This window comes from Lutjanus erythropterus, chromosome 15 (genome assembly GCF_056507025.1).
Source record: "Lutjanus erythropterus isolate fLutEry1 chromosome 15, fLutEry1.hap2, whole genome shotgun sequence".
Taxonomy (NCBI): Eukaryota; Metazoa; Chordata; class Actinopteri; order Lutjaniformes; family Lutjanidae; genus Lutjanus; species Lutjanus erythropterus.
Window position 1 is genome coordinate 23414240 of NC_139331.1, and position 22476 is coordinate 23436715.

At 38.8% G+C, this 22476-nt stretch overlaps 1 protein-coding gene and 1 long non-coding RNA gene across 3 annotated transcripts in view; one reads left to right on the forward strand and one right to left on the reverse strand.

Moving 5' to 3' along the window:
• Positions 1-578: 578 nt before the first annotated feature.
• The window catches only part of ezrb (ezrin b), a 41723-nt gene continuing 19825 nt past the window's right edge, over positions 579-22476 (reverse strand). Inside the window, exons 4-13 of the mRNA XM_084736895.1 lie at positions 19427-19701; positions 17216-17299; positions 16984-17130; positions 12259-12355; positions 11563-11726; positions 8119-8249; positions 6114-6274; positions 3890-3982; positions 3362-3601; positions 579-2158 (exon numbers count right to left, since the gene is read on the reverse strand). Of these exons, the coding sequence (XP_084593021.1) occupies positions 1994-2158; positions 3362-3601; positions 3890-3982; positions 6114-6274; positions 8119-8249; positions 11563-11726; positions 12259-12355; positions 16984-17130; positions 17216-17299; positions 19427-19701 (1557 nt within the window). The 3' untranslated portion in view covers positions 579-1993. The remainder of the gene's footprint in view (positions 2159-3361; positions 3602-3889; positions 3983-6113; positions 6275-8118; positions 8250-11562; positions 11727-12258; positions 12356-16983; positions 17131-17215; positions 17300-19426; positions 19702-22476) is intronic.
• LOC146314424 (uncharacterized) lies at positions 19594-21653 on the forward strand. 2 transcript variants are annotated; one of them, XR_014771895.1, is made up of 4 exons: positions 19594-19722; positions 20447-20568; positions 20855-20958; positions 21234-21653. It is a non-coding gene; the product is annotated as an uncharacterized LOC146314424 (long non-coding RNA). The 2 variants fall into 2 exon arrangements; XR_014771894.1 differs by lacking the exon at positions 19594-19722 and having other exon boundaries at positions 19772-20568.

Consider the following 22476-nt stretch of genomic DNA (forward strand, 5'->3'; position numbering starts at 1 on the left):
CAAATAAAAATATTGTATTTCTATTTTATTGCCCATTGTGATGTTTGACTGTGGACATCATTAAATGTCAATATGGTAGACATCCCCCAATACAGAGGCATCAGCACTAAATTGAGACTAGGGCTGTAACTAACGATTATTTTCTCGATTAATCATTTAAGAGTTGTTTGGTCTATTAAATGTCAGAAAAAGATGACCACTGCCTCACAAAGTTCCTAAATGTTAGTTTACTGTCAGAGAGGAGTAAAGATACCAAAAAATATTCACATTTAAGAAGCTGGTATCAGAAAATCTTGACTTTTTTGTTCTAAAAAATTACTCAAATGGATTAATTATCAAAATAGTCATTAATTAGCCATTAATTTAATAATTGATTAAAACTCCCAAGTAGTAGCTTTAAGTAAGGGTTTCAAAGCAGGACTTTTACTTGTAGATGTGTATTTTCACACTGTGATGTTTGTACTTTAAGTTAAGGATCTGAATACTTCTTCCACCACAGATTGAAGACGCTGAACCAAAAATCATAAAACCATCCAAACATCCAGCCCAAAAGTTCAGTGTACAAAGTAAAACCACACTTATGTGTAATCATAGATTTTTCTTTATTGCCAATATGTTGAACACCTCATTATAAAATCCAGCTCGTATACAAAGGCCAGCAGAGCTGTGTGTTTCCATTACAGTGTCAGTAGATGCTACTCTAGTCCATGTCCAGAGAGGAGAGTGAGATGCTGCTGTGATACTGTCTGGGTCAGTCCGTTGTGACCAAGCTGCAAAATAAAAACTCTTTAAAAAGTTCACCTCAACCCTCATTTGAACCTCAGCAGAGGTCTAACACTAAAATAAGTTTTTTCTTTTCAAAGTTACATCCACATTTTTTTTTTTGTTTGTTTGTTTTTGCACTATGCACCTTGGCTAAGAAGTGAAGACCAACTGTCTGGAGCCGAGCCCTGCAGAGGGACAGCCAGAGAGGAAGGCCACTTAGGAGGGTAAAAGCACACAAACACATGCTCGTCATCTCTCACCCAGCAGCGACGTGACACAGAACAGAGAAATAAAAATATATTAAAACCTAAAAGTGTCCCAGTCAACACAGCAGTGCTCTGAGGATTGACACGTTCCTCAGCGTGCTGTAAACTGCACGGCAAAAACACTAATCAAAAGTACCTAAAATGATCGTAGTCTCCTTAACTGATTTAATGGCATGCAGCTGGATATATCCTACAGTAAAAAATAATAATAATTTACAATTAAATCTCTTTAATTTAGTGATCTAAAGGAAAACGTAATGGAACATAAGACTGCTATTATTTTGGTCAATATATAAAACCTTTGAAACATATTAAATGTTTTCATTATCATTAGTAGATAGCAAAAATATACAAACCAAGATGAAATACCCTTTTTAATGTCCCATATACAGTATAAATATCAAACTAGGCATGATTTTAAACTACTGTAGAGCAATATTAAACATAAATGGAAGTGTTCAAATATAATGGAAAACAAAAACATACATTTTCCTGCTTATACTAGTTCCCCCTTTCTGAGTGGTCGCTATGACGACAAACTGTCCTTTTCTTCCTACACGACAAGTGACAGACATCAAAAAGAAGAAGCGAGGCTTTGATTACATTTTTTATGTGCATGTCATAAGTTTTTTTTTTTTTTTTTTTTGCTAATCCCATTACTTCATCACACCTCTGGATAAAAACAAGAATGATTTGGTCTGAGTTGATCAAATTACACACATTCAAATACACAAATAAGATGTGAAACACTAAGAAGAGAAGAAGAGGTTTTGGCACTAAGTTTTCTTTGCAAAGCCCTGCATACCGAACTCACGACAGGAGTGTGTCTCTCTGTGAGTGATGCTGCTGCTGTGCTTATACTGCTCCAGATGTGTGTCATACGTGAGTTTTGCGTGCGTGCGTGTCGGCCGAGGAGCGACATGTAGTGACCATTCAGAAAGGGTTGAGTGGCCGAGGGCTGTTTATAAGGCCTCAAACTCGTCGATCCTCTGCTTGGTGTTGCCCTGCCTGATCTGTCGCAGCGTCTTGTATTTGTCGCGGCCTTGCCGTCGGTTCTCGTCGTGGAGAAGGTCGTTCTTGGTGTTCTTGGATTCGTCGCGCGCCTGAGCCAGCTCTGAGGTCAAAGCCTGCAGAGAAGGGAAAGAAGCATGAGATACAGTTCTAGCAAGAGGCGAACTGAAAACATCACGATTATAAAAAATGAAATCGTCACGGTTAGCAGTTATTGTGGTTTTGTTAAAAAGTGATGAAAATATTCAAAAAGAACTGATACAATTGAAATATCATCATGGCCTTTGCAGTTGACTGATTTTAAATAATTGCAAATTGAAACAGTAATACTAATAGTTGGGAATTTTACCATGGTTTATCATTTCATCCCCAGTTCTAGCAATTAAAGGGACAGTTCACCCCAAAATCAAAAATGCACATTTTTCCTCTGGCCTGCAGTCATATTTATCCATCTGTACTGTCATTAGTTGTGCTGCTATAATACATAAATTTTATGATTTGTGGGACAGGTCGGGTTCGGGTCGCTGATTAATGCATATTTTTGCGGGTTGGTAAGTGCGAATTTTCTCTTATAATGGGTTGGACCAAACTCGTACTGCCCTGCCTATTTGATTCAGTTTGTTTGAAGCTGCAGTGGTTAGTCGATTAATCAATTGAAAGAAAGTTAGTTGCCAACTATCCTGATAATCGATTAATCGCTTCAGTCATTATTCAAGCAAAACGTGTCAAATATTTAGCAGTTCCAGCTTCTTAAATGTAAAGATTTTTTTCTTTATATTTACTATACTGTCTTTGGGTTTTGGACTATTGGTTGGACAAAAGAAGCAATTTGAAGATTCTGGGAAATTGTAATGAGCATTTTTCACATATTTAGAATTTTATGGACTAAATGATTAATCATTTGGATTTATTGTGAAAATAATTAGCAGATTAATGTGAGATCATCTGGTAACCATGGTAACAAGTAAGAGTGTCAGCATGTGAGTACAATGAAAAGAAGTTAAACAAAAGCATGCTGTGAACTGAAGTCCTATTCCATCTTTTTTCTGTTGTTTCATTGCTATCAGTAGACAGTATACATACATGTTCAGCTGCAGTCTAAGTGATCCTCATTATTTGTTGGTCAGAGAAGATAAATTAACACATACAGTAATGGCTCAGTATCAGTATAATCTATCTCTGCATATCTTAACCAGCCTACAGCTGTGAAACAGATGTGTTTTAGGCCACATAGTGACATGTCACCTGAAATAAATCTAATAACGCCTCAGCATCTTGAGGCTGATTGACTGTGCAGGGTGTTAATTTTCCGTCCTCACCTTCAGCTGCTTCTGGACGCGCTCGTTCTTCTCTGCCTCGGTGAGACGGTCCTCCTCGTTGCGGTGGTCGTTGATGCCTTCAGTCTGCAGGTCAGCGCTGTGCGTGCTGGCGTTCTCCTCGCTGTCGCTGTTGTCGTCCACGTGGTCGTACATGGGGGGAGGTGGAGGTGGCGGGGGCGCCGTCATCACCATGTGAAGCTCCTCCTTGGTCTTCATCAGATCGTCCTGGGCCTCCTGGGCCTGGTGAGAACGGAGGACAGTTAAGTCTTTGTCTCTGATTTGTTCCTCCTTGTCCCATTCACATTTGTTTCCTTTCTTAATTTGTTTTAAGTTTAAAATTACAAGCGCTCTTGACACTTAAACAAAAACAAACAGACTCACAGCTGCCTTGTTTGTTGGACAGTTTTGGCAGATTAGAGAATGAGTAATAGCAGAGAAAGAGTCCAGTGTTTGTAGTTATACTGTCCTCCCTCTGACTGAGCCTCAGTACACTGAATGCTGCAGCTCGCCCTCAGGTAAATCTCTCACCCTGAGCTGCCATGAGTTGGCCTCCTCCTCCTTGCGTCTCCTGGCCTCCTCCAGCAAGGCGATCTTGGATGTGTGTTCTGCCAGCTCTGCAGCCTGAAACGAAACAACAAGACAAACACTTATCAAAGAGTCCAGCTTTAACACACGTACGTGGATAAAGATAATGCTCTCATAAATCACACAAGTTGAAATGACTAAATTAAGCATAAAGACAGTCTTGATTTTCAGTCTTTGCAGAACCCTTCTTAGTAACACTTTATTTAGATGTTTTTTTTTTATGTCTGTCTGTATTGTGCGTGTTTGTTTAAAGCTAAAATACATGCAGCAGATTTACCACCTTCAGCAGCTCGGTGACATCTGAATTATGCAAAAACAGCACTGATTGCATGTAAGAGTTCATTCATCAAATCCATGTATGATCTAATACATCTTATAAACTCCTCAGAGAGAATCAAGAAGACTTTGATAGGTCAGAGGTCAAGTCAAAGTACCTGTTTCTACAAATTAATTAGAGATGCACGATAAATATCTGGGTAGGTAAGTTATAATGCTGCATTTATATTATTTATTATTCCGATAATGAAACTATAGCTGATAAATATCTGCTATAATAATCAGTGATCTGACAAATTATATCTATACATTTAATTTGAATTCTTGGCAACATTTTCTATAAAAGCTAAGTGTATTTGAGACGTTTTAATGGACATATAAAAAGTCAAAAATGTTATTTTGTTGTCATAGCGATGACAGATTGGGTTTGATCAGAGCTGTGGAATATTAAATCAGCCATCTTTGCTCGCTATATCTGAGCCTTTGTGTGTCCATAAACTACAGTTTTATGGACAAAAATGTGACATTATTAGGTATCTTATCAGCATCGACCACAAGAAGCAGGTAATTATTTATCTCAGCTGAAAAAAATCCTTATCTTGCATCCCTAAAATTAATAGGAGTTGCAGTTTTAGCTCCTACTGCTGCAAATCATCAATTAATAAAATTGTGTTTATATAAAACTTTTATTACTCAAGTTTCCATCCAAATTTAGTTCAAATTTCAATCAAAATGTCCAGAAATTTGGCAAAAACAGGACAATTGATCCTGAGGCAGATCTTGTAGATTTAAATGTTGCCTTAAGAAGGTGTCCCAAATGTAGTGATGTTAATCATTAATCATTTCCTCCTGCTGAAACGTAACCGGCCTGTGTGCAGCCCCTGTGGCTGCTGCATTCTTTCTCACCAACACAACAATGTGAACAGCTTGTCTTTCACCAGACTGAACTAACCGGAGGCTCAGTGTTAAACGCTACACCTGCCTCAGTTGTTGAGTGTGCGAGCTGTGAGGACGCTGAACACAGTCGGTTCCACAGTGAAGCACTTGGCCGTGCAACTGTTGTGTGAAAAGTGTTGAGCTGGAAAACTGGCCAGTGAAAACAAAGGCACACAGTGTACTATTATCAATCAGTTACGTGTTTTCAAACATTTAAGACGTGTTGGTGACGACTCCAGTGGGTCTTTTTCAGTCACAGTCGGTGGATGTTGCACATTAAGACTTAAGCGTCTTAATAGGGTTTAAGTATAAAGGGTGTCGCAGCAGGTGTCTGTGATAAAACTGTGCTGTGGTTTCTGGCTCAATGTGGAGCCGCAGCTTTACTGTCCTGCCTGTTAAAGGGGACAAGTCCTGTGGGTGGTCCGCAGCCCAGCGGCCAGGGGTGAGGGGGCGGTTAGTCTGAGGTAACGGGGTGTGGTCCAGCTGGACGCTACAAAGTGGTTTTGTCTGGAGCTACAGTAGGCAGGCACTGCTGGATACACCACCCTGCAGTGTGCCTGGTACAGACGTGGACAGAAGCAACAGCTGAGTGCAGTGAGAACCCGGAGAAAAGGTTTAATTTATCTTATCTCGCAAACAACTTTTCAGATTTCATTGATGGACCTGCAGGGCTTTTCTTCTCATTTAAAGAGAAAGTAACTCATAGACTCACTGTGCCACTGCTAGAGACTCTTCTGTGTTTCTAAAGAGTTACCCGCTTCTCTAACAACAACACAACAGCTACGGTGTCCTTTTTGAAATTTCTATTCGATGCCATAATAACTGTCATTCTTTGCCTGTTTCACATTAATTAGACTTCAAATGAATGTTAAATGTTCGCTGAATGATCAAGTGTCTGTTTGAGTAACCTGGAAACCTGAATTAAAGTACTTTAAACAATTTCATAGTTACTGACCAGCTGTTCCTGACTCTTCTTCTGGTCCTCAGCCTCGCGGGCCAGCTGCTCTTTAGCCAGCAGGGCAGCCTGACGCTCTGCCTCCAGACGAGCTGCCTCCTCCTCGGCTCTCCTCCGCTCCTGCTCCAGTGTCATGGCCCTCTGGAGCTGGTCCTGCAGTTCTGAAATTATAAAAACAGGGAAGACGTGGAAAACGGATATAAGACAAATGGCACAAAAAAATGCAGAACTATAGCATCCTTTTTCTGCTAACATCTGCAACACAACGTAAGAGGCATCTCTCTCACTCTAAAACAGTAACAGAAGTTGTAGTTTGATGATCACAGAAATGAAAACAAAATGAATTACTTCACATTCATTTCTTCCTTTTTTAAAAAAAATGCATTTTAGATAGAAACTCCTTCTACCAGGGACACTGGAGTCTATACAATGACATCTTACTAAGTGGTGCACGATATTTATATTTTCGTATTAAAACATAAATACGTAATGGATGGGATTACTTTAACAACAATTTACAACAATTTGAGAATCTCAACAGTTCTGTCCATATTTTCACGCTCCCTCTCTGTCTGCTGCAATCACACTGTTTTAAGCAGCTGACGATGTGAGTGCAGTTACTGCACTCAGGAGTGAACATTGCTCATGTTCACATTTGCTGGTTGCAAACTGATCCTTTCAGTTCACCGTTCACCAAAAATATGAGCATGTTCAATGAACGCCCCTCTTTTTAGCACATTCCTGCACAACACCAGATACAACCACCACAGCAGGGCCCTAGGTTGCTAGCTACAGTCTTTGCTTTTGTAGTTCCCCGGTGGTGGAACAAATGACCAAACTTTGTTTGATCTGCAGAGTCCCCCTCAGTCTTTCAGAGAAGACTAACTCAGTTCTTCCGTGAACACCTCTGTATTTGATAGAATGCAAAAAAAAAGGTAGACGCCTACATCCTATCAGACTCAAACTTTACTTTATGGCACTGAATCATGTTGTTCTCCTCTGTGTGTCACTCTTGATAAAAGTGTCTGCTAAATGACACTGTAAATTATAGATGCTCTGCTGTAATATAAACTAGTACAAATCTTGCAGAGTTGTGCAAATCAACAGTTACATTCTTCACACGACAGAGAGAAGTGCATGCAGCTCCAAAAACAGAAAACCTATTTGTGGCAGTTGATAACTTATTGTGGCGGCCGCCACAAATAAATTAATGTATGGGAAACACTGCAGTAAGAAAATCCTACGTGGGATTCATGAAACATGCACTGACAACCAAGTTTGTTCTTACCCTCCTGAGTGTGTTGTTTAATCAACTTTGATCTAAAATTTGATCAGATTAGTATATGGAAACGACCCTAAAAATTCATGTATGGGCAGCAGAGTTAAGTGCCGTGTGCAAACCACGAAGCAACAAGCCACTGACACTTGACAAGAGATGTTAAACTCAGAGAAGAGAAAAGGAACTGCAAGGACCAAAATAAATTAATTAATTAAAAACATTAAAACACAATTTTCTTTTATGAACAAGCGGGAATGCCACTAACATTCACATGCACAATTTAAGATCAAATCTATCAGTATAAATGATTCAGACATGAGGCCCAATAATCTAATTATATATAAATAGCAAAAGATTGAAACTCTTTCCATGACTGTAGTCAACAAACACTGCAGATCATTTGGCAGATAATTAATGAACAGGAAACATGTTAATCATTATTGAAGAGGAAGCCACACAGTCAGATAATTATCGGTCTTATTAGCCTGATGCCTCACTGTATGTAATTTTATCAACAACAAGTGCTTAATAAAAAATATGAAAAAAAAACAGGTAAAACTAAAGTAGGGTCAAACGCCACAATTTTTTTTTCTGGTTTGGACACTGAGCCAAATATAATTAAAATTAGGAAAATTATTAATCATACTACATAGGCTTCATACTGTATGTTCAGATTACTGCTGAAGTACACATGTACACACAGCACCCCTCTACCCCCCTCCTCACCTTTCTCTGCCTTCTTGGTCTTCTCCTCAAACTGGTAGAGCCTCATCATCAGATCGTTCTTCTCTCGCTCCATCTGCTCCTTCTCTTTCTCGATGGCCTCCCTCTTCTTCTTCTCGTTCTCCAGCTGGGCCCTGCAGATAAGACGCAGCCGTTGTGAGCCGACAAAGAGAGCTGACATAGTTGATGCATAGTTGCGGCTGACAAACAACGCTCGGTGTGCCAGCACACACATACACACGAGCCCAGATTTACCACATGGTTGCACAAGCTGCTCTATTATCACCTCTCAAAAAAAAATTCATCATCTGTCATGATCACACACAGTCGACTGCACTCAAATGCAAATCTCGCACGATGACTACTTGCAGGTGAGGCCTTGCAGTTTGAAAGTGCGCCACATTTACAAGCGCTGAGCCCTTCACCATTTATTTTTTTGGGGGCAGGTTTTGTCATTTTTATTTTGCTAATTTAATGGTTTGCAGAGTCAGAGCTGCTGCTCAGCGACAGACTCATTCAGCGAGAAAATGGACACCCACTGAACCAGAGGATGAGGGGTAAGAGAGGTAAACAGCCTGTAGAGCCAGAATATTTTCACGTCTAACTCAGTGAATTAAGGATTCATTTCAAACCAAACCAGACCTGGTGTTTGTTGGAACAACGGAAATACTGACAAAGATGGCTGCGGTGAGTTTAACATTGTTTTTCTGTTTGAATGAGGTGTGTTTCATGATGAGTTAACGAGGTAATTAAACTCATCTTAGTGCAGGAAAAGAGAGAAACTGAGTTTAGAAGGTGCTCGGTTGCGTCTTTGTGTTTAGTAAGAAAAATCAGTGTATGAAAATTTACTTATTAGCGAACGTACACCGCGAAGGCTAGGAAACGTAGCAAACTCGCACACATCTCCCAGCTGAGACTGATATCTGCAATCTCCAGCTGATGGGCTGACGGTGTCTAGGGTTTGGTGATTCAACATATCGCTAACACATTTTATCATTACTGATTAACTGACTAATCATTCACTCAATAAAATGTTACAAATGAGTGAAAAATACCCATCAAATATTCCCAAAGCCCAAGTTTAAATATTTAAATTGCTTATTTTCTTACAAAAAACATTTAAAATTTTTCAATTCACTATACGAAAATATTTGAGAAGCTAATCTGATTAATTTTTCTTAAAAATGCTTTAAAGATTAATCATTTAAATAGCTGCAGATTAATTTTCTTTCATTCATTTTGACATATTGATTAATCCGCTTATGCTTTGAGTCCCACCCATATTCTGGTGTGAAATTTTATTTGAAGCTGCAATTTAAAATTATTTTCATTTGAATTTGAATGTCAGTTATGTTTCTGAACTATTTAGTATTAGTATTAGTATACTAATTTAGTATTTACATAAAGGGAAAGGTAGGGCCACAACTAACGTTTATTTTCTTGATTAATCACTTGGTTTATATAATGTAAGCAAAGTTTAAATAAATATGAGTATTTTCCGGTTATCTCAGTCTTCCACAACAATAATATGAATATATCTTTGGGTAAACAGTATTTATTTACTGTTTACCCAAAGATATATTCATATTATTGTTGTGGAAGACTGAGATAACCGGAAAATACTCATATTTAATTCATTTTTATTTAACTAGTTACAATTATCAGAATACTTGTCTATGTTTTTTCTGTCAGTCAGGTAATTGATTAATCAACTAATTATGTCAGGTCTAGAGAAAAGCAGTGGATCCTCAAATTTGAGAACATTAACCCAGTGGAATATGACCTTTATCCCCCAGTTAATGACTGAAATTATCGCTAATCAAAATGGTTGTTTAATTAGTTTCTCTCAGTGAACAGATCATTTGTACAACTAATCCATTAAGCACGGCCATCAGGAATAAAAGCTCATTAAAAATTTAAATTACTAGAGTATAAAAGTTTTAACATGAGGGAAAACTTTTCTCAGGAGATGAAATCTTTCTATCAGAGGGTGGCGTCTTACATTTCCTTACATTATTCTATTACCTCAGCCGCTGCAACAGCCTGATGTCTCCCTCGGGGTTTAATTAAGTCTAAATGGACCATCTTAAGGGACTCATCATCACTAACCACCTTGTAACTGTGTTTGGACACCAGCCCAGCCTTTCTGACCACTGAGAGCTACTGTGTGTGAACCCGAACTCCGTCTGCTGAGGCCTGGTGATCTAAAGGTTCTCCCACTGGTATTTACTGTGTTGTCTGCTCGGGCATTACATCACCGTGTTTGAACAGCTGTACGGGGGCCGACAGCGGGCCGACAGCTGTAGCTGAGACCGGGGTCAACATCCACTCACTTTCACTTCAGCCAATTCAGGAAGCAGATTTCCCGTACTTTAGAAGGAATGCTGCGTTATTATTCAGTGAGTGGTCTCACTTTACATGTTGAATTACACAGAGTGAAAGTGGCTGTGAACACTATCTCCCCTCTGTGTCTCTGGTTCAGACAGGAGAGAGGGAGGTGAAACTATTCAGAAGTACTCTGTTGGTGTGAATGTACTCATCGTGTGACCTGAAGACTGTTCCTTCAAATAAAGTTGAGGATTGAGACTCTTGTAGAACAATAAGTTGATTAATTGGTTAGTCGACCGTTTTAAAAAGCTGGAGTTAGGAAATGCAAATTTTGTGCATTTTCCTTAACCAATTGTTGAAAATACAAAAATACAATCAATTAATTGATTAATAATTAATAAGATATAAAACACGTTTTGTTTTGGGGTTTTTTTCCTTGTTTTTCTTTCCCTAATTTTTTTCATTTTAAGTTATTATTATTTATAATAATGGAGATCCAAATAAACAATAACTAATAAAAGAGGCACAATTACTGCAATTTCTATACTCTATTGATCAACTATCAATTAATAGATTTTTATTTAATTAAATTCTTACTGGAGATTCATCAATTAATGATTAATCATTGACATCCTGCACTGGAATCAGAGATTTGTACTTTTGTTCTGTTTTATATGACTACAGACTGAATATATTTGGTGTTTTGGACAAACTGGAGGATAAAACAGGAACTCTCCATTCTTTACCATTTACCTCGTCTATATGTCAATTTGGTGGGGCACATTTAAAAAAAAATAAATAAATAAGGTAAAAACAAAACAAAAAGGACATCTAAGATGTCACCTTAGGGAAATTAATTAGCTCTTGTTAATTCTGTCTCTGTTTTTTTTAACTTGAAGTCTGAAATAAAGAAAATTTCAATATAATGATATGGCCAGTGTTTGCAAAATTACATATTAATTTATCCAACTGATCAGTTTTTGTTGTATAAAACAAAAACTTAAACTGATACTTTGATAGTGACAGTGTAACTATATACTGTGTATACTGTAAAGTAATACGGAGACTTAATTAAAATATACATATCATAAAAACGTAAGTTTCCAGGCGTGTGCGCACCTCTCCATCTGTTTCTGTTGCTTCTCCTCTCGGGCCTGGGCCTTCATCTGCTGCACTTCGATCGTGTCCGGCTTGCGTCGGCGCATGTACAGCTCGTGGTTGCCCATGCACAGCTGGAGGATGCGCTTGTTTATGCGCAGTCTCGGTGCATAAAACACAAAGTCCTGAAATGTCGAGAAGGAGCAGACAGGAGGAACAAGACAGAGAGGAAAAGTGAACAAACAGCAGGCTGAATGAAGTGTTAAGCTGCCTGTTCATTGTGCTCTGCTGATAAAGGACAAAGAATCCAGTCGTGGCTTTGAGCAGGTGCTGAGAAACTTTTATGCTACAGACACAACGACTGAAAGGTAAAAGAGCCTGACCCACACAGATAAAGCGGATACTTTTGTGAGTGTTTTGGGTCCATCGCTAATAGCATTGCCTGTTAAGCAGCCCCGACTGTTCTGTGTGCTCGATCAGACTGAGGATACGTCTAATGGTTCTTCTCTCCACTACAGAGAAACGTGATGAAGCTCAGAGCTTAAGTACAGACACACACTGTAACTTGATCGGCTCTGAAAGCTTCACTTCATCTGAAGAGGAACAAGACCTCTTAAACAGGAGGAGAATGTAAAGGAAAAGGGAGAGTTTTTAATAGAAGAGGGAGTATTTTCAGGTTTAGAAATGTCAGCGTGTGCTGGCTGAAGTTTTACTCACCGGAGACTTTTTGTCGATGGGCTTGATGATGAACTTCTTATCGTTGAAGGAAATGTTTCTGATCTCGCTCCAGGGGAAGCCGATCTTTGGGGTCAATCTGAAGAAGTGAGCACATGAACGTGAATGTTAAACTGATACAAAATTATAATAAGTAGCTCTTTTGATTGATTTTGATCATTTTTATTTTTTTAAGGAGGCTGGTAAATACAATCTGCCAGATGCCTGATTGGACCAATGCTAGAAAGATTTTTTAAAAATTATTTCATTTAAACTGTTTTCCAGACACTGCTTCACAAGCAACATTACTTTATCAGAGAGACTTCACTCTGAATAGGGTTGGATTTTTATTTTCTTTGAGTGTCATCCTATGTTCTTCACAGCAGAGTTGTCCGAAATGATAATTACCGCAAATAAATGTTACCAGTGACACTGATGAGCTAAGCTAACATCAGCTAGATAACCGTAACAATGACTTTTTTCTCTTTTTTCCTGTTTCTTGAATATTTTGAGGTTTAGTTAGGCTACATTACCGTAACAACAGAGAGCATCCTGTCCTTGTGAAGCATTTTGTAGCATACTATTTGCTAAACTGAGGTGATTTTACATGATTTTATGTTAAATTTTAATCAGGGCAAGTAGGGCCAGTAGATTCATGACCTTCTTGCCATACCACACCATATTATTGTTAAACCGTGTAATTTAAGAACATTATTTGCAACACAATCAGTCAGATTATAAATCAGCACAATGCAAGAAATTAGTCAAATAGACCTTAGCTTAAACAAAAAACAGCTTCGAACAAGTAAAATTTTGATTAAAATTTTTTGATTAATTTTGATTAATACAATTTCACCTGCATTATATATAAATAAATATAACAAATTAGTTTATTAATATTATTTTTTGTAAGCGGTGCAATGAATAGTTGACTAATCAATAAACATAAAAATAACTCATCTATTTTGATAATCAACCTGATACTTCAGGTATTTTTCAAGGAGAATTCTTTTCAAATTTTCTCGTTTCAGCTTCTCAAATGAGGAGATTTGCTGCTTTTCCTTGCCTTGATTAATCTAGAATAGTCATATTAATCGAAAATTAAAGTTCTTAGTCGTAGGCCTCTTTTTTATAGTAATACAGATAGTGAAAGTGTTGTGTGGACATAATCAAACATCAAATGATTTCAGAGAAGTCATTAATCTCAGTCAACCCACAGCTACACACGGTAGTGTCAGAGTACAGCTTTGTCAGGCTGACTGTGAACATGGATTTCTGTATCCACTGTTGGTGCATGAGGGATGAATCTGGGGTGTGGTTCGCCGTTCCATTGTGCCAGACAAACTGAATGGATGCCAATCTCATTCAGCACAATACAAAGTAGCACTGTAAACATTGACAAGCCGATAGTGTTGTAATCTAGAAAGGCAGCCATCCACCTGACTCGCAGCGAAACTCCGCTGTGAAACCGTACTGACTGAACTGGAATTTCACTCAATTACTGAGCCTGACACATGCTTAAGGAATGGAAAAAACAATGTGGAAGTTATCTCAGCGATTGAATATTTTCTATCAGAGCCTTGTGGTTTATTCAGCTGTGCTTTATCAGTAGATTCATGATTGTACAGTTTGCTGACAGTTTGCAGAGATTTAGGAAAGTGGGTGGGGAATATGTAGCTGGATTTCATTATTAAGACTCTGTGACAAATATCACTACATTATGAAAATAAACTTGTAGGGATTATTAGCATTTGATAGCCACGGCTAGCAGAACTAGTATGTCAAAAAAGTGTGACTAATAAAAGGTATTTTTCAGGTTCAGGCACTCAGGTAGGTTTCAGTCTGAGAAATTAAGTGACAACTGAGTCAACTAACTGAACTGCAATTTATTTTCAGGATTTATCCAATAATTTGGTCTATAAAATGTGAAAGATAGTGTAAAGCATCTTTAACAATGTCCTTAAACCCAATGACTGATTGTTTTGTTTGACTAACAGTTGAAAACAGCCAGTCCTCACATTTGAGAAGCTGAACCCTATGACTTGTACTATTAATCGATACTTGCTGGTGTGTCAAAAAACACGAGCAAAACATATTTTTTCACATACTGTTGCAGACAAATACCTTAAAACATTAGCAGCTAGATACCAAAGTTACCAGTAAGCCAGTGTAAAATAATAGGGGTTTTATTGAGAAAAAGAAAAGGCATTAGAGCTGTGATGATTTATCGATTATGAACTATCTTTATAATCAATTAATTGGTTTGAATAAAAAAAAAAAAAAAAAGTCAAATTATTTGATTATTCTACATGTGAATATTTTCTGGTTTCTTCTGATTTATCAAGAAAACAACTGACAGATTAATCAACTACGAAAATAATTGTTAGTTGCAGCCCTACGAAGAATACAAATACTTTTTTGATGTATTAATTTTAAATGCTAAAATCAGTCATAATTTGCAGCAGTTTTTCAATAGTCAAGAGTAAATCTTATGTTTTACTCTGTGTGTGTACATGTGTGTCTGGGATGGTTGCTAAGACAAAACCTTGGCTCAAAAAAAACCCTCTAAAAACCCTGTTTTGATGAGCAGTGTTTGCTGCAACAGAGCACAAGGAGTTAAACCAGCACCAGACTGTGCCTCGGCGAAGCCTTGGCTGCACTGCTGCATTGTGGGCCAGCTGCCCTCATTGGAGAGACAGTGTTGTAGGTTAGCCTCACATTCTTAAGTGCCGCACAGCTTGAAAAACCAGTCGGCGTAGCCATGGTTACAGCAGAGGGCACCGTGGAGGAGAGGCATTTCTTTGCTGATCCCAGGGAGTGCATAAAGAGACAGACTCACATTAGGACAGAAGGACCCGGTGCATTCTCCAACTAAAGCTAAATAAGAGACTGGGTAAACTTTCACACAATAGAAGTCACAATAATTAAATCATTTAGACTGTAGAAGAAACTCTTGAGGAAATAGAAGACTAAGAATTAGCCAGTAAAGATCCAATTAAAGAGTGCATGTGGCAGCTGATTTGCTAAACTTTGTCTGCCTTAGTGGAAGAAATGAGTGAAGTCGGTGAGGGACTGATGACAAAGTAGACCACACTGCTTTCAACAGACGCTGGCAATGAAAGCTGACACAGTTCAACCAGTTTTATATGTGAAGAGTTTCAGTCTGGCGGTGAACAGCAGAACTCAGAGTACAGCTGGAGGGGTTTCCAGCACGGGGTCAGTGACTGAGAGGCGAGTCACCTGGGATGAAGTGCTCCTTGAGCACGGTGCACTTCACTCCAGTGACCCCACAGACGAGGCCACCAGCCACAGGAGATCTCAGTGCTCATTTCATCAAATAGAGGGTGATTACCTCCCAAAGTGTCCTGCCCTATAAACAAAACTGGCAATCACAACCAAGGCCAGGCTGGAGTCTGGCAACACCCTCCCACAGATCTCAAAAAAAAAAAGTGGGTTTTTGTTGAAGCACAATGCCAAACAAAGAAAAAAAAACATCAAAATGAACAAATACAAAAGAGGAATATTTGCTTTTTTTGCTGTCATGCTGTCAGTGAATAAACAGGAGAAATGCGTAGTGATTAACTACAGACAGACTCATAACACAGAGATACACCTGCTGGGCTGAGGTTAGAGCCAACAAGTCAGGGAAAAAAAAAGAAAAATTAGGTCTGAAAATGTATAGTGGGGTTTTCATGTAAACCATATTCAGCATAAATGACACATGCACATGTGCTTTTTGCTTCAGGAGGTAGTTTTTATCATTCAGCAGCATGTACTATAAAGTAATGATTGTACTTCTATAAGCAAAATGTCCTCTATGTCCTATATATCTACAAAAAATGACACATGCACAATTACATGCACCAAAGGAACGAATGCTAAACTATATTATATTGTTATTAGTTGTCAGCTTTTAAATCAATCACCAACTTGATGATTGTTTTGAGTAATTTTGCAGATAAATGTCAATTCTCTGATTTTAGCTTCTCAAATGTGAATATTTCCTGGTTTCTTTAGTCATCACTGGCAGTGAACTGAATATCTTTGGGTTGTGGACAAAACTCTCATGTTAAGAACAGTGCATGGTCAGGAACACAGCCTCTGATTAGATTACAAGTTAGGAACACAGCCTCTGATTGGTCAGCAAACTCAACCCAAGACATCTTGGGATTTCCAGTGGGCAAAAGACAAAATCACATTTGGAATTGTCAATATGGATTTATTTTACCAAGGCTCCAAAAAGACGCTGCAGCTCAAGACTTAATTGCAAAGCTTCTGAAAGAGTTATGATTGCACCTGAGCTGACATGTAGAGGTACAACGCTAGCAAAAAAAATCTATACCATCACAGCCCCAATTACGTGACTAATTTATATTTATATATAACGTGTATATATTATAAAAACCTCAAAATACAAACTGAATATTTCAGCTCAGGGAGTCAAATAATGTTCCTGCACTACTGACGAGACCTAACAGATTAAAGCAAAGTGCTGAGTTTTAATTTTCTACTTTGTCTTTGCAGATACTCCTCCCAAAGACTGTATCCATCTGGCCTTCATTGTTATTCCTGTCATACTGTCTGCAGAGGAACAGGAATAGTGATTAAGTACAGACATGGACCTGGCCCAGCCAGTTTAGCTCAGCAGCAGCTGTAGCTGCAGACACAAAAGAAGAGCCTGAAGAGACAGTAACGGCAGGGCTGTTTCAGTCAAAATACAGTGCTTACTTGTCGTCTTTTTCGTAAATGTTGAGTCCCAGGGCGTCCACTCCCAGCCACAGCTCTGTTCCCTTCTTGTTCTTGATGTCAAAGTAGTTGACTCCATACATTTCCAGGTCCTGGGCAATCTTCAGGTACTCCAGCATAGCGTCCTCCCTACAAGAATGGCCAGACAGCATTAACTTATTATTTAAAATGCATTCACTGAATGAGTGACACATTATATAAGAGACACACTCACTTCAACATCCCACGGTGCTCCTCGTGCCACACCTGAATCCTCTCCTCCCACTGTTCTCTGGATAATTTGTGCTGCTCCAGGACTCTACAGAAAGAGAGAAGAAAGTAGCAAAGATCAGCTACAAACACAAAGAGATCAATGACAGACAGGACAGTCTGACCTCTGATCTTTGGCTTTGGTTTGGTAAATAACATCATGGGCTCTATTTTCATGGAAATACTGCAAGTGCAGTTTGGAGACATGATTGATGTGTGATGTGCACCACCAGACACTCTCATGCCCCCGTCTTAAAATCCCATAAACATGTTTTAATATATAAGAAACATAAAAAAAAAGTGTTCGAAGCACACAGGGAGGATCAAGCTCCCCGCCATCACAACCCTGTGATTGTGAGGTTGCTTTTCCTTTTGCAGATACAGTCCTGTGTGCTTGTATTACATGCACACGCCTGGTTTTTATGTGTGCAGCTTTTGAGACTAATAAAACCTGACAGAGGAGCACACTTTCTTGCTCTTTATCAATCTCTTGCCTCTTTTTTGGTACGGCAGATGCAACATTTCCTACCTGTCCTAATTAAAAAAAAACAAAAAACGAACAAAAACCGGAAGCTTTTATATTGATTGATATGAACAATGGTTAAAGGTTCAAAGCATTTGGGTCAGCCCTATTCAAAAGCACGGGGGAAAAAAGCATGGCTCACCACAAGGATTGTCTGATTGCCCGGGGCAAGTAAAATGCCACGTCAGGTTAGTAAATGTAGCAACTCACTGACTGACCATACAAGCGATAAAAAAGAATTAAACGATTAAAATATAATAGATTAATCGTTACTGCTTTTTTTAAATTTTATTATCATACTATAGTGAATATCTTTGGGTTTTGGACTGAAAAAACTTTTAACATTTAAAGACATCTCCTTAGACTTTAAGAAACTGGGATGGACATATATAACATATGTTGTAGCCCAATATTAAATATGACAATTAACTTAAGTCTTATTATTTGATAACCACTAATAAAAGTTTCTAGAAGGGCCAGTAAAAACTGACTTTGGTCAAGTAGATTTCTGACCCACTTCTCAACCAACTGGCAAATGAAAAAAAAAACAAAAAAAACATGAAAATGTCTGTTTTACTTTGATAATGGCAATAACCAAGCAAGGCAGAGTTAATATTAATATCTGATTCTTGAAAGCTTTGCATCACCAAAACAGGTACAGTAGCGTGGTATATTAAGTTCTTATCTTTCAGCTGATTTATTCCCTTTACAACCATTGGACATCTGCAATAATCACCTTAACTCTGTACTCTCGTGAACATCAAACCAGCTTGTTGATGGTATCCTGCACAGTTTGTGCTGCACATGTCACCAGCGGTGCCAGAGACAACCTCAGGACACATGGTTAAGACAGTGGCCTCCAAACTTTATATGTCCAGACATGTTAATTAAATCGTCATTTCTTTGTTAGCATACCTGAGCTGCTGGTTTTTCACATGTCCACATCATTACTGATACAATTGTACATGACAGTCACCAGTCCCTGACACACCCACCCAAACCAGACCTTGTTCTAAGGTAAGCCAAAGCCGCTCCGCCTGCTTTCAATCATGAAAATACCAAAAGAATGTTGCCACTCTCTTGGCGCTGTCCATGCTGCACTTGACTCTGCTTCAAGGACGGTGTGATGATTAATGATGTAATAAAGCTTTGATCTTTCTCTTGAATGCTCAGCTGCAACCAATGACCTACTCTGTTACCTTAATTTTAACATGTTAACATGTATGTGTGAATGCCTCGAAAGCTGAAATGGCAACTTTGCACACAAGCACAGGGGGATAATCTGAATAGAGACACCCACACAAATGGCTCAAACATTTTCGACTCATCATTATCTAGACATCATGCTCGTTGCATAAATCATCCTGTTCTTTTGTTTCTTTTAATTCTGGGTGGAGAGAATTTTTGCAGCAGGTTCAACCAGTGTTCATGAGTGCAGCTCTTGCTCACTGTTAAAAAGTTTTTTTTTTGTTCCTTTTTGTCTCAAATGTCAGTTATTCAGTGATTACCTTATGCAACAAATTATTTTCAAACAAAATTGCTTCAGTATAATAAATCAAGTGCATTACTTCATAACATTTATCCTTTTTTATCTAGACATTAATATAAGAACCAAGCTTTATCCACTGTTCTGAATCTCCTGGCACATCTCACCTGTGTGGCAACAGGCGTTCAGACAGCAGGTATCCAGGCCGATGGACTTCTTTGTTGTAATCTCCAAACTTGGCCTGAACAGAGTAGGAGGCCAGCAGCACAGCTGTCTCTGGTGGACAGTAAACCTCGTCACTCAGGATGCTCTCCTTCACCTGCAGGAAGAACAGCTTCTGGGTGATGTCCTGGATCAGCTCCTCGGCGACGTCCTCCGGGAAGAACTTGGCCCGGAACTTGAACTGCAGCGGGTTCTCCTTCTTCACGTCCTGGGACGACACCTGGAGAGGAATTTAAATGTAGTTAAGTAACATCTAGCTATCTATTTTACACAGTGCTATGTGCCAGCGACCTTCCTCTGTTCCTGCTGGACAGAGCCAGGCTAACGGTTTCCCCGTTAATAAGTGTATTCTTGCACTATTCTTAGAATTTCAACAAGTTGGAAAAGCTGGATTGTCCTAAGCTGAGTATTATCATTATTATTGTATACACTGGGTATAAAACAAAACCTTGGCTGCGTTCCAAACTGAATCAATTACATCAGCAAAAGAGCAAAAGTGTCAAAGTGCAGTGTTATGTTATGACAAAGCAGTATGCCCCAATTGTATAGTATGTACTTTGTAAGCTGCAGTACCTACTAAAAGTTAAAAAAAAAAAAAATGTATGCAATTTGGATCACAGTTTTGTTTTTTGTTTTCTTCAAATTTGAGAGCCAGGATATGATAATCTGGGAATAATGGTTCAATATCAGCTTATAGATTTTAATTTTAGTTGTTAAAAAGTACTAATCATGTCTCTTTCAAACCTCCTTATGGTATTATTTGCTACAAAATATTCATCATCAGCAAATTACATAAATATTCTGTTAATACATCAGGAAACAGCCTACAGTTCCGCAGTTTCGTTTGTGCACCGCCCTGACCCAAAAGGGGATCTACCACTCTCATTTAATGGAAATACACATCAATAACTCTGAGCTACAGTATGTGTTTACACAATGTACCTCTTCCTCTAATTTCAAAACAGGAACCAAGCGGTCTTGATGGAGAGAATGGGGCCGGGAATATTCCAGTTTGAGCGAGGCATTGTGCTGATGAGCTGCAGCGCAGCGTCAGCACACAGTGTACAGTTTACTGCTGCTGACTGAGGCAAGCATAACCCTTTCTGCCTCTCTGTGACCCCTGTTTATGATTATAAACTGCAAAGAGGCAACTTTCTCTACATAGATTAGCCTGGTTTCCTACATTTGTTTCAGTCAGGAAGGCAATCATCAGAAAAATTCTTTCTGAGTCTTTATGTCCTCGCTATATTATTTACAGTCTGTGGTTGAAGCTGCTCTATAGACCTTCTTTTCTCAGCAGCATTTTTGACATGTAATAGTAGAGTAAGCACAGGTGTTACCAATGATAGTAATTAAGATTCTGTTCTATTCAGGTCAAACAGTGTCAGGGTGCTGCTACTGTGCATGTTGTGCTCACTGGAAAGGCTCTGCTATGCTAAATGGAACGAGACCCTCATCAGAGTCATTGGAGAGTGAGGTGTGAAATTTAAAGAGTACTCTACCAGTTTAGCTCTGCATCCCTATAACACTGTCAGACTTTTGATGGACAGTTTAAAAAAAAAGTATCAAAATCAGATCCTGCCACCTACTTTACCTACAATATGATTTGACCACTGACAGTTCTGTCAGTGATTCAATTGTGTTATTCTAGTAAAAAGCTAATGTAGCCTCCAGCAGAGATGAGGAGCTGGATACAGAGGTCTGGTAAGCTCACTTCTCTCTAACTCCACACCTCCACATTTTTATTTTCAGACTTGCAGACTTCAGATCCTACCGACACTGACTCAGGTGACATTACTTGAGTCTCTCTGGTGCCACAAAAGGTTATGGACATTTTTTTTCCCCACATATGAAGTAGCATTCCTCAAGACCTGTAAACAGACTTTGTTGTATAAAAGTGGTGGAGCTCTTTTTTAAGAGATTATTAGCGATCCCCCCCAGAAATGTACTTGTATGAAGACATTTAAAAAATGTCTGGAACAAGAACTTGTGTCTGACATGTTTTTTTTCCTACAAAAAAAAGGGATAATTTCCACATTAAAATCCTTAAAAGGCATCTACTCCAACTTCATTAAAAATTCCAGATCTATTAACTTGCAAATTTTGCTCATTTCCAAACTTTTTCCCGTTGGACACAAGATGTCTCCTACTTCACAGTCCATTCTCAGTGTATGTGCACTGGCATCTTCAAGTTTCTAGATCTCACAGAATTGACTTCCAACCATGCTTGTGAGCCAAAAGATTTGCAGTGAGCACAGAGAAACATTTTACTTCCAGCACATGAATGTGAAAACAGCCTTCTGGGGTCAAACTCTGCACATACATCATTCTCAAGCTCAAACATTCAACTGTAGGAACAAGAGGAAAACATATTTGAGTGGAGGGGGACTTCAGTGCATAAGTAACTGATCTAAAGAACCTGCATGGTAGGTTATACAGAAACTATGATACCAAAACATCTGGAATTCTGCTTATTTGCAGGCATGTCTTCATTCCTCTGGCTGATTTGCTTTTTGCATTACAGATTAGAGCAGGTAGATTGTGAGCAGCTTGAGGAATAACAGCTAGTGAAGGTGTAGTAACCTATGTTTACTCAGGGACAACAGAGAAGAACTGAGGTAGCTCTGGTTCACAAAGAGTTCACACTCTTGTCAAATAATCCACCTCCGGGTGATTACATGCTATGCTCCCTCTGACCCTCCAGTGCAGCCAGAAACCAGACAAAATTAGCCGCCGTGTCGGAAGTGGAACCACAATACAGCATGTGAGTTATATACATACTGTAATATAAATACAGTGGCTACTGATTGACTGAAAGGCAAACACTGGAGCTCTGATTGTATCGTCCCTTCAGAAGAATGCATTCTTTCCCTATTGTTTATAGAATTTGACTCCACAGGGAGAGGTGGGCAGTTGGGACATACTTGAGAGTGAAATGACCCTGTAGGTATGTAGGTGGAAGGAACAATTTAATAATGGTGGAATATTACTCTAT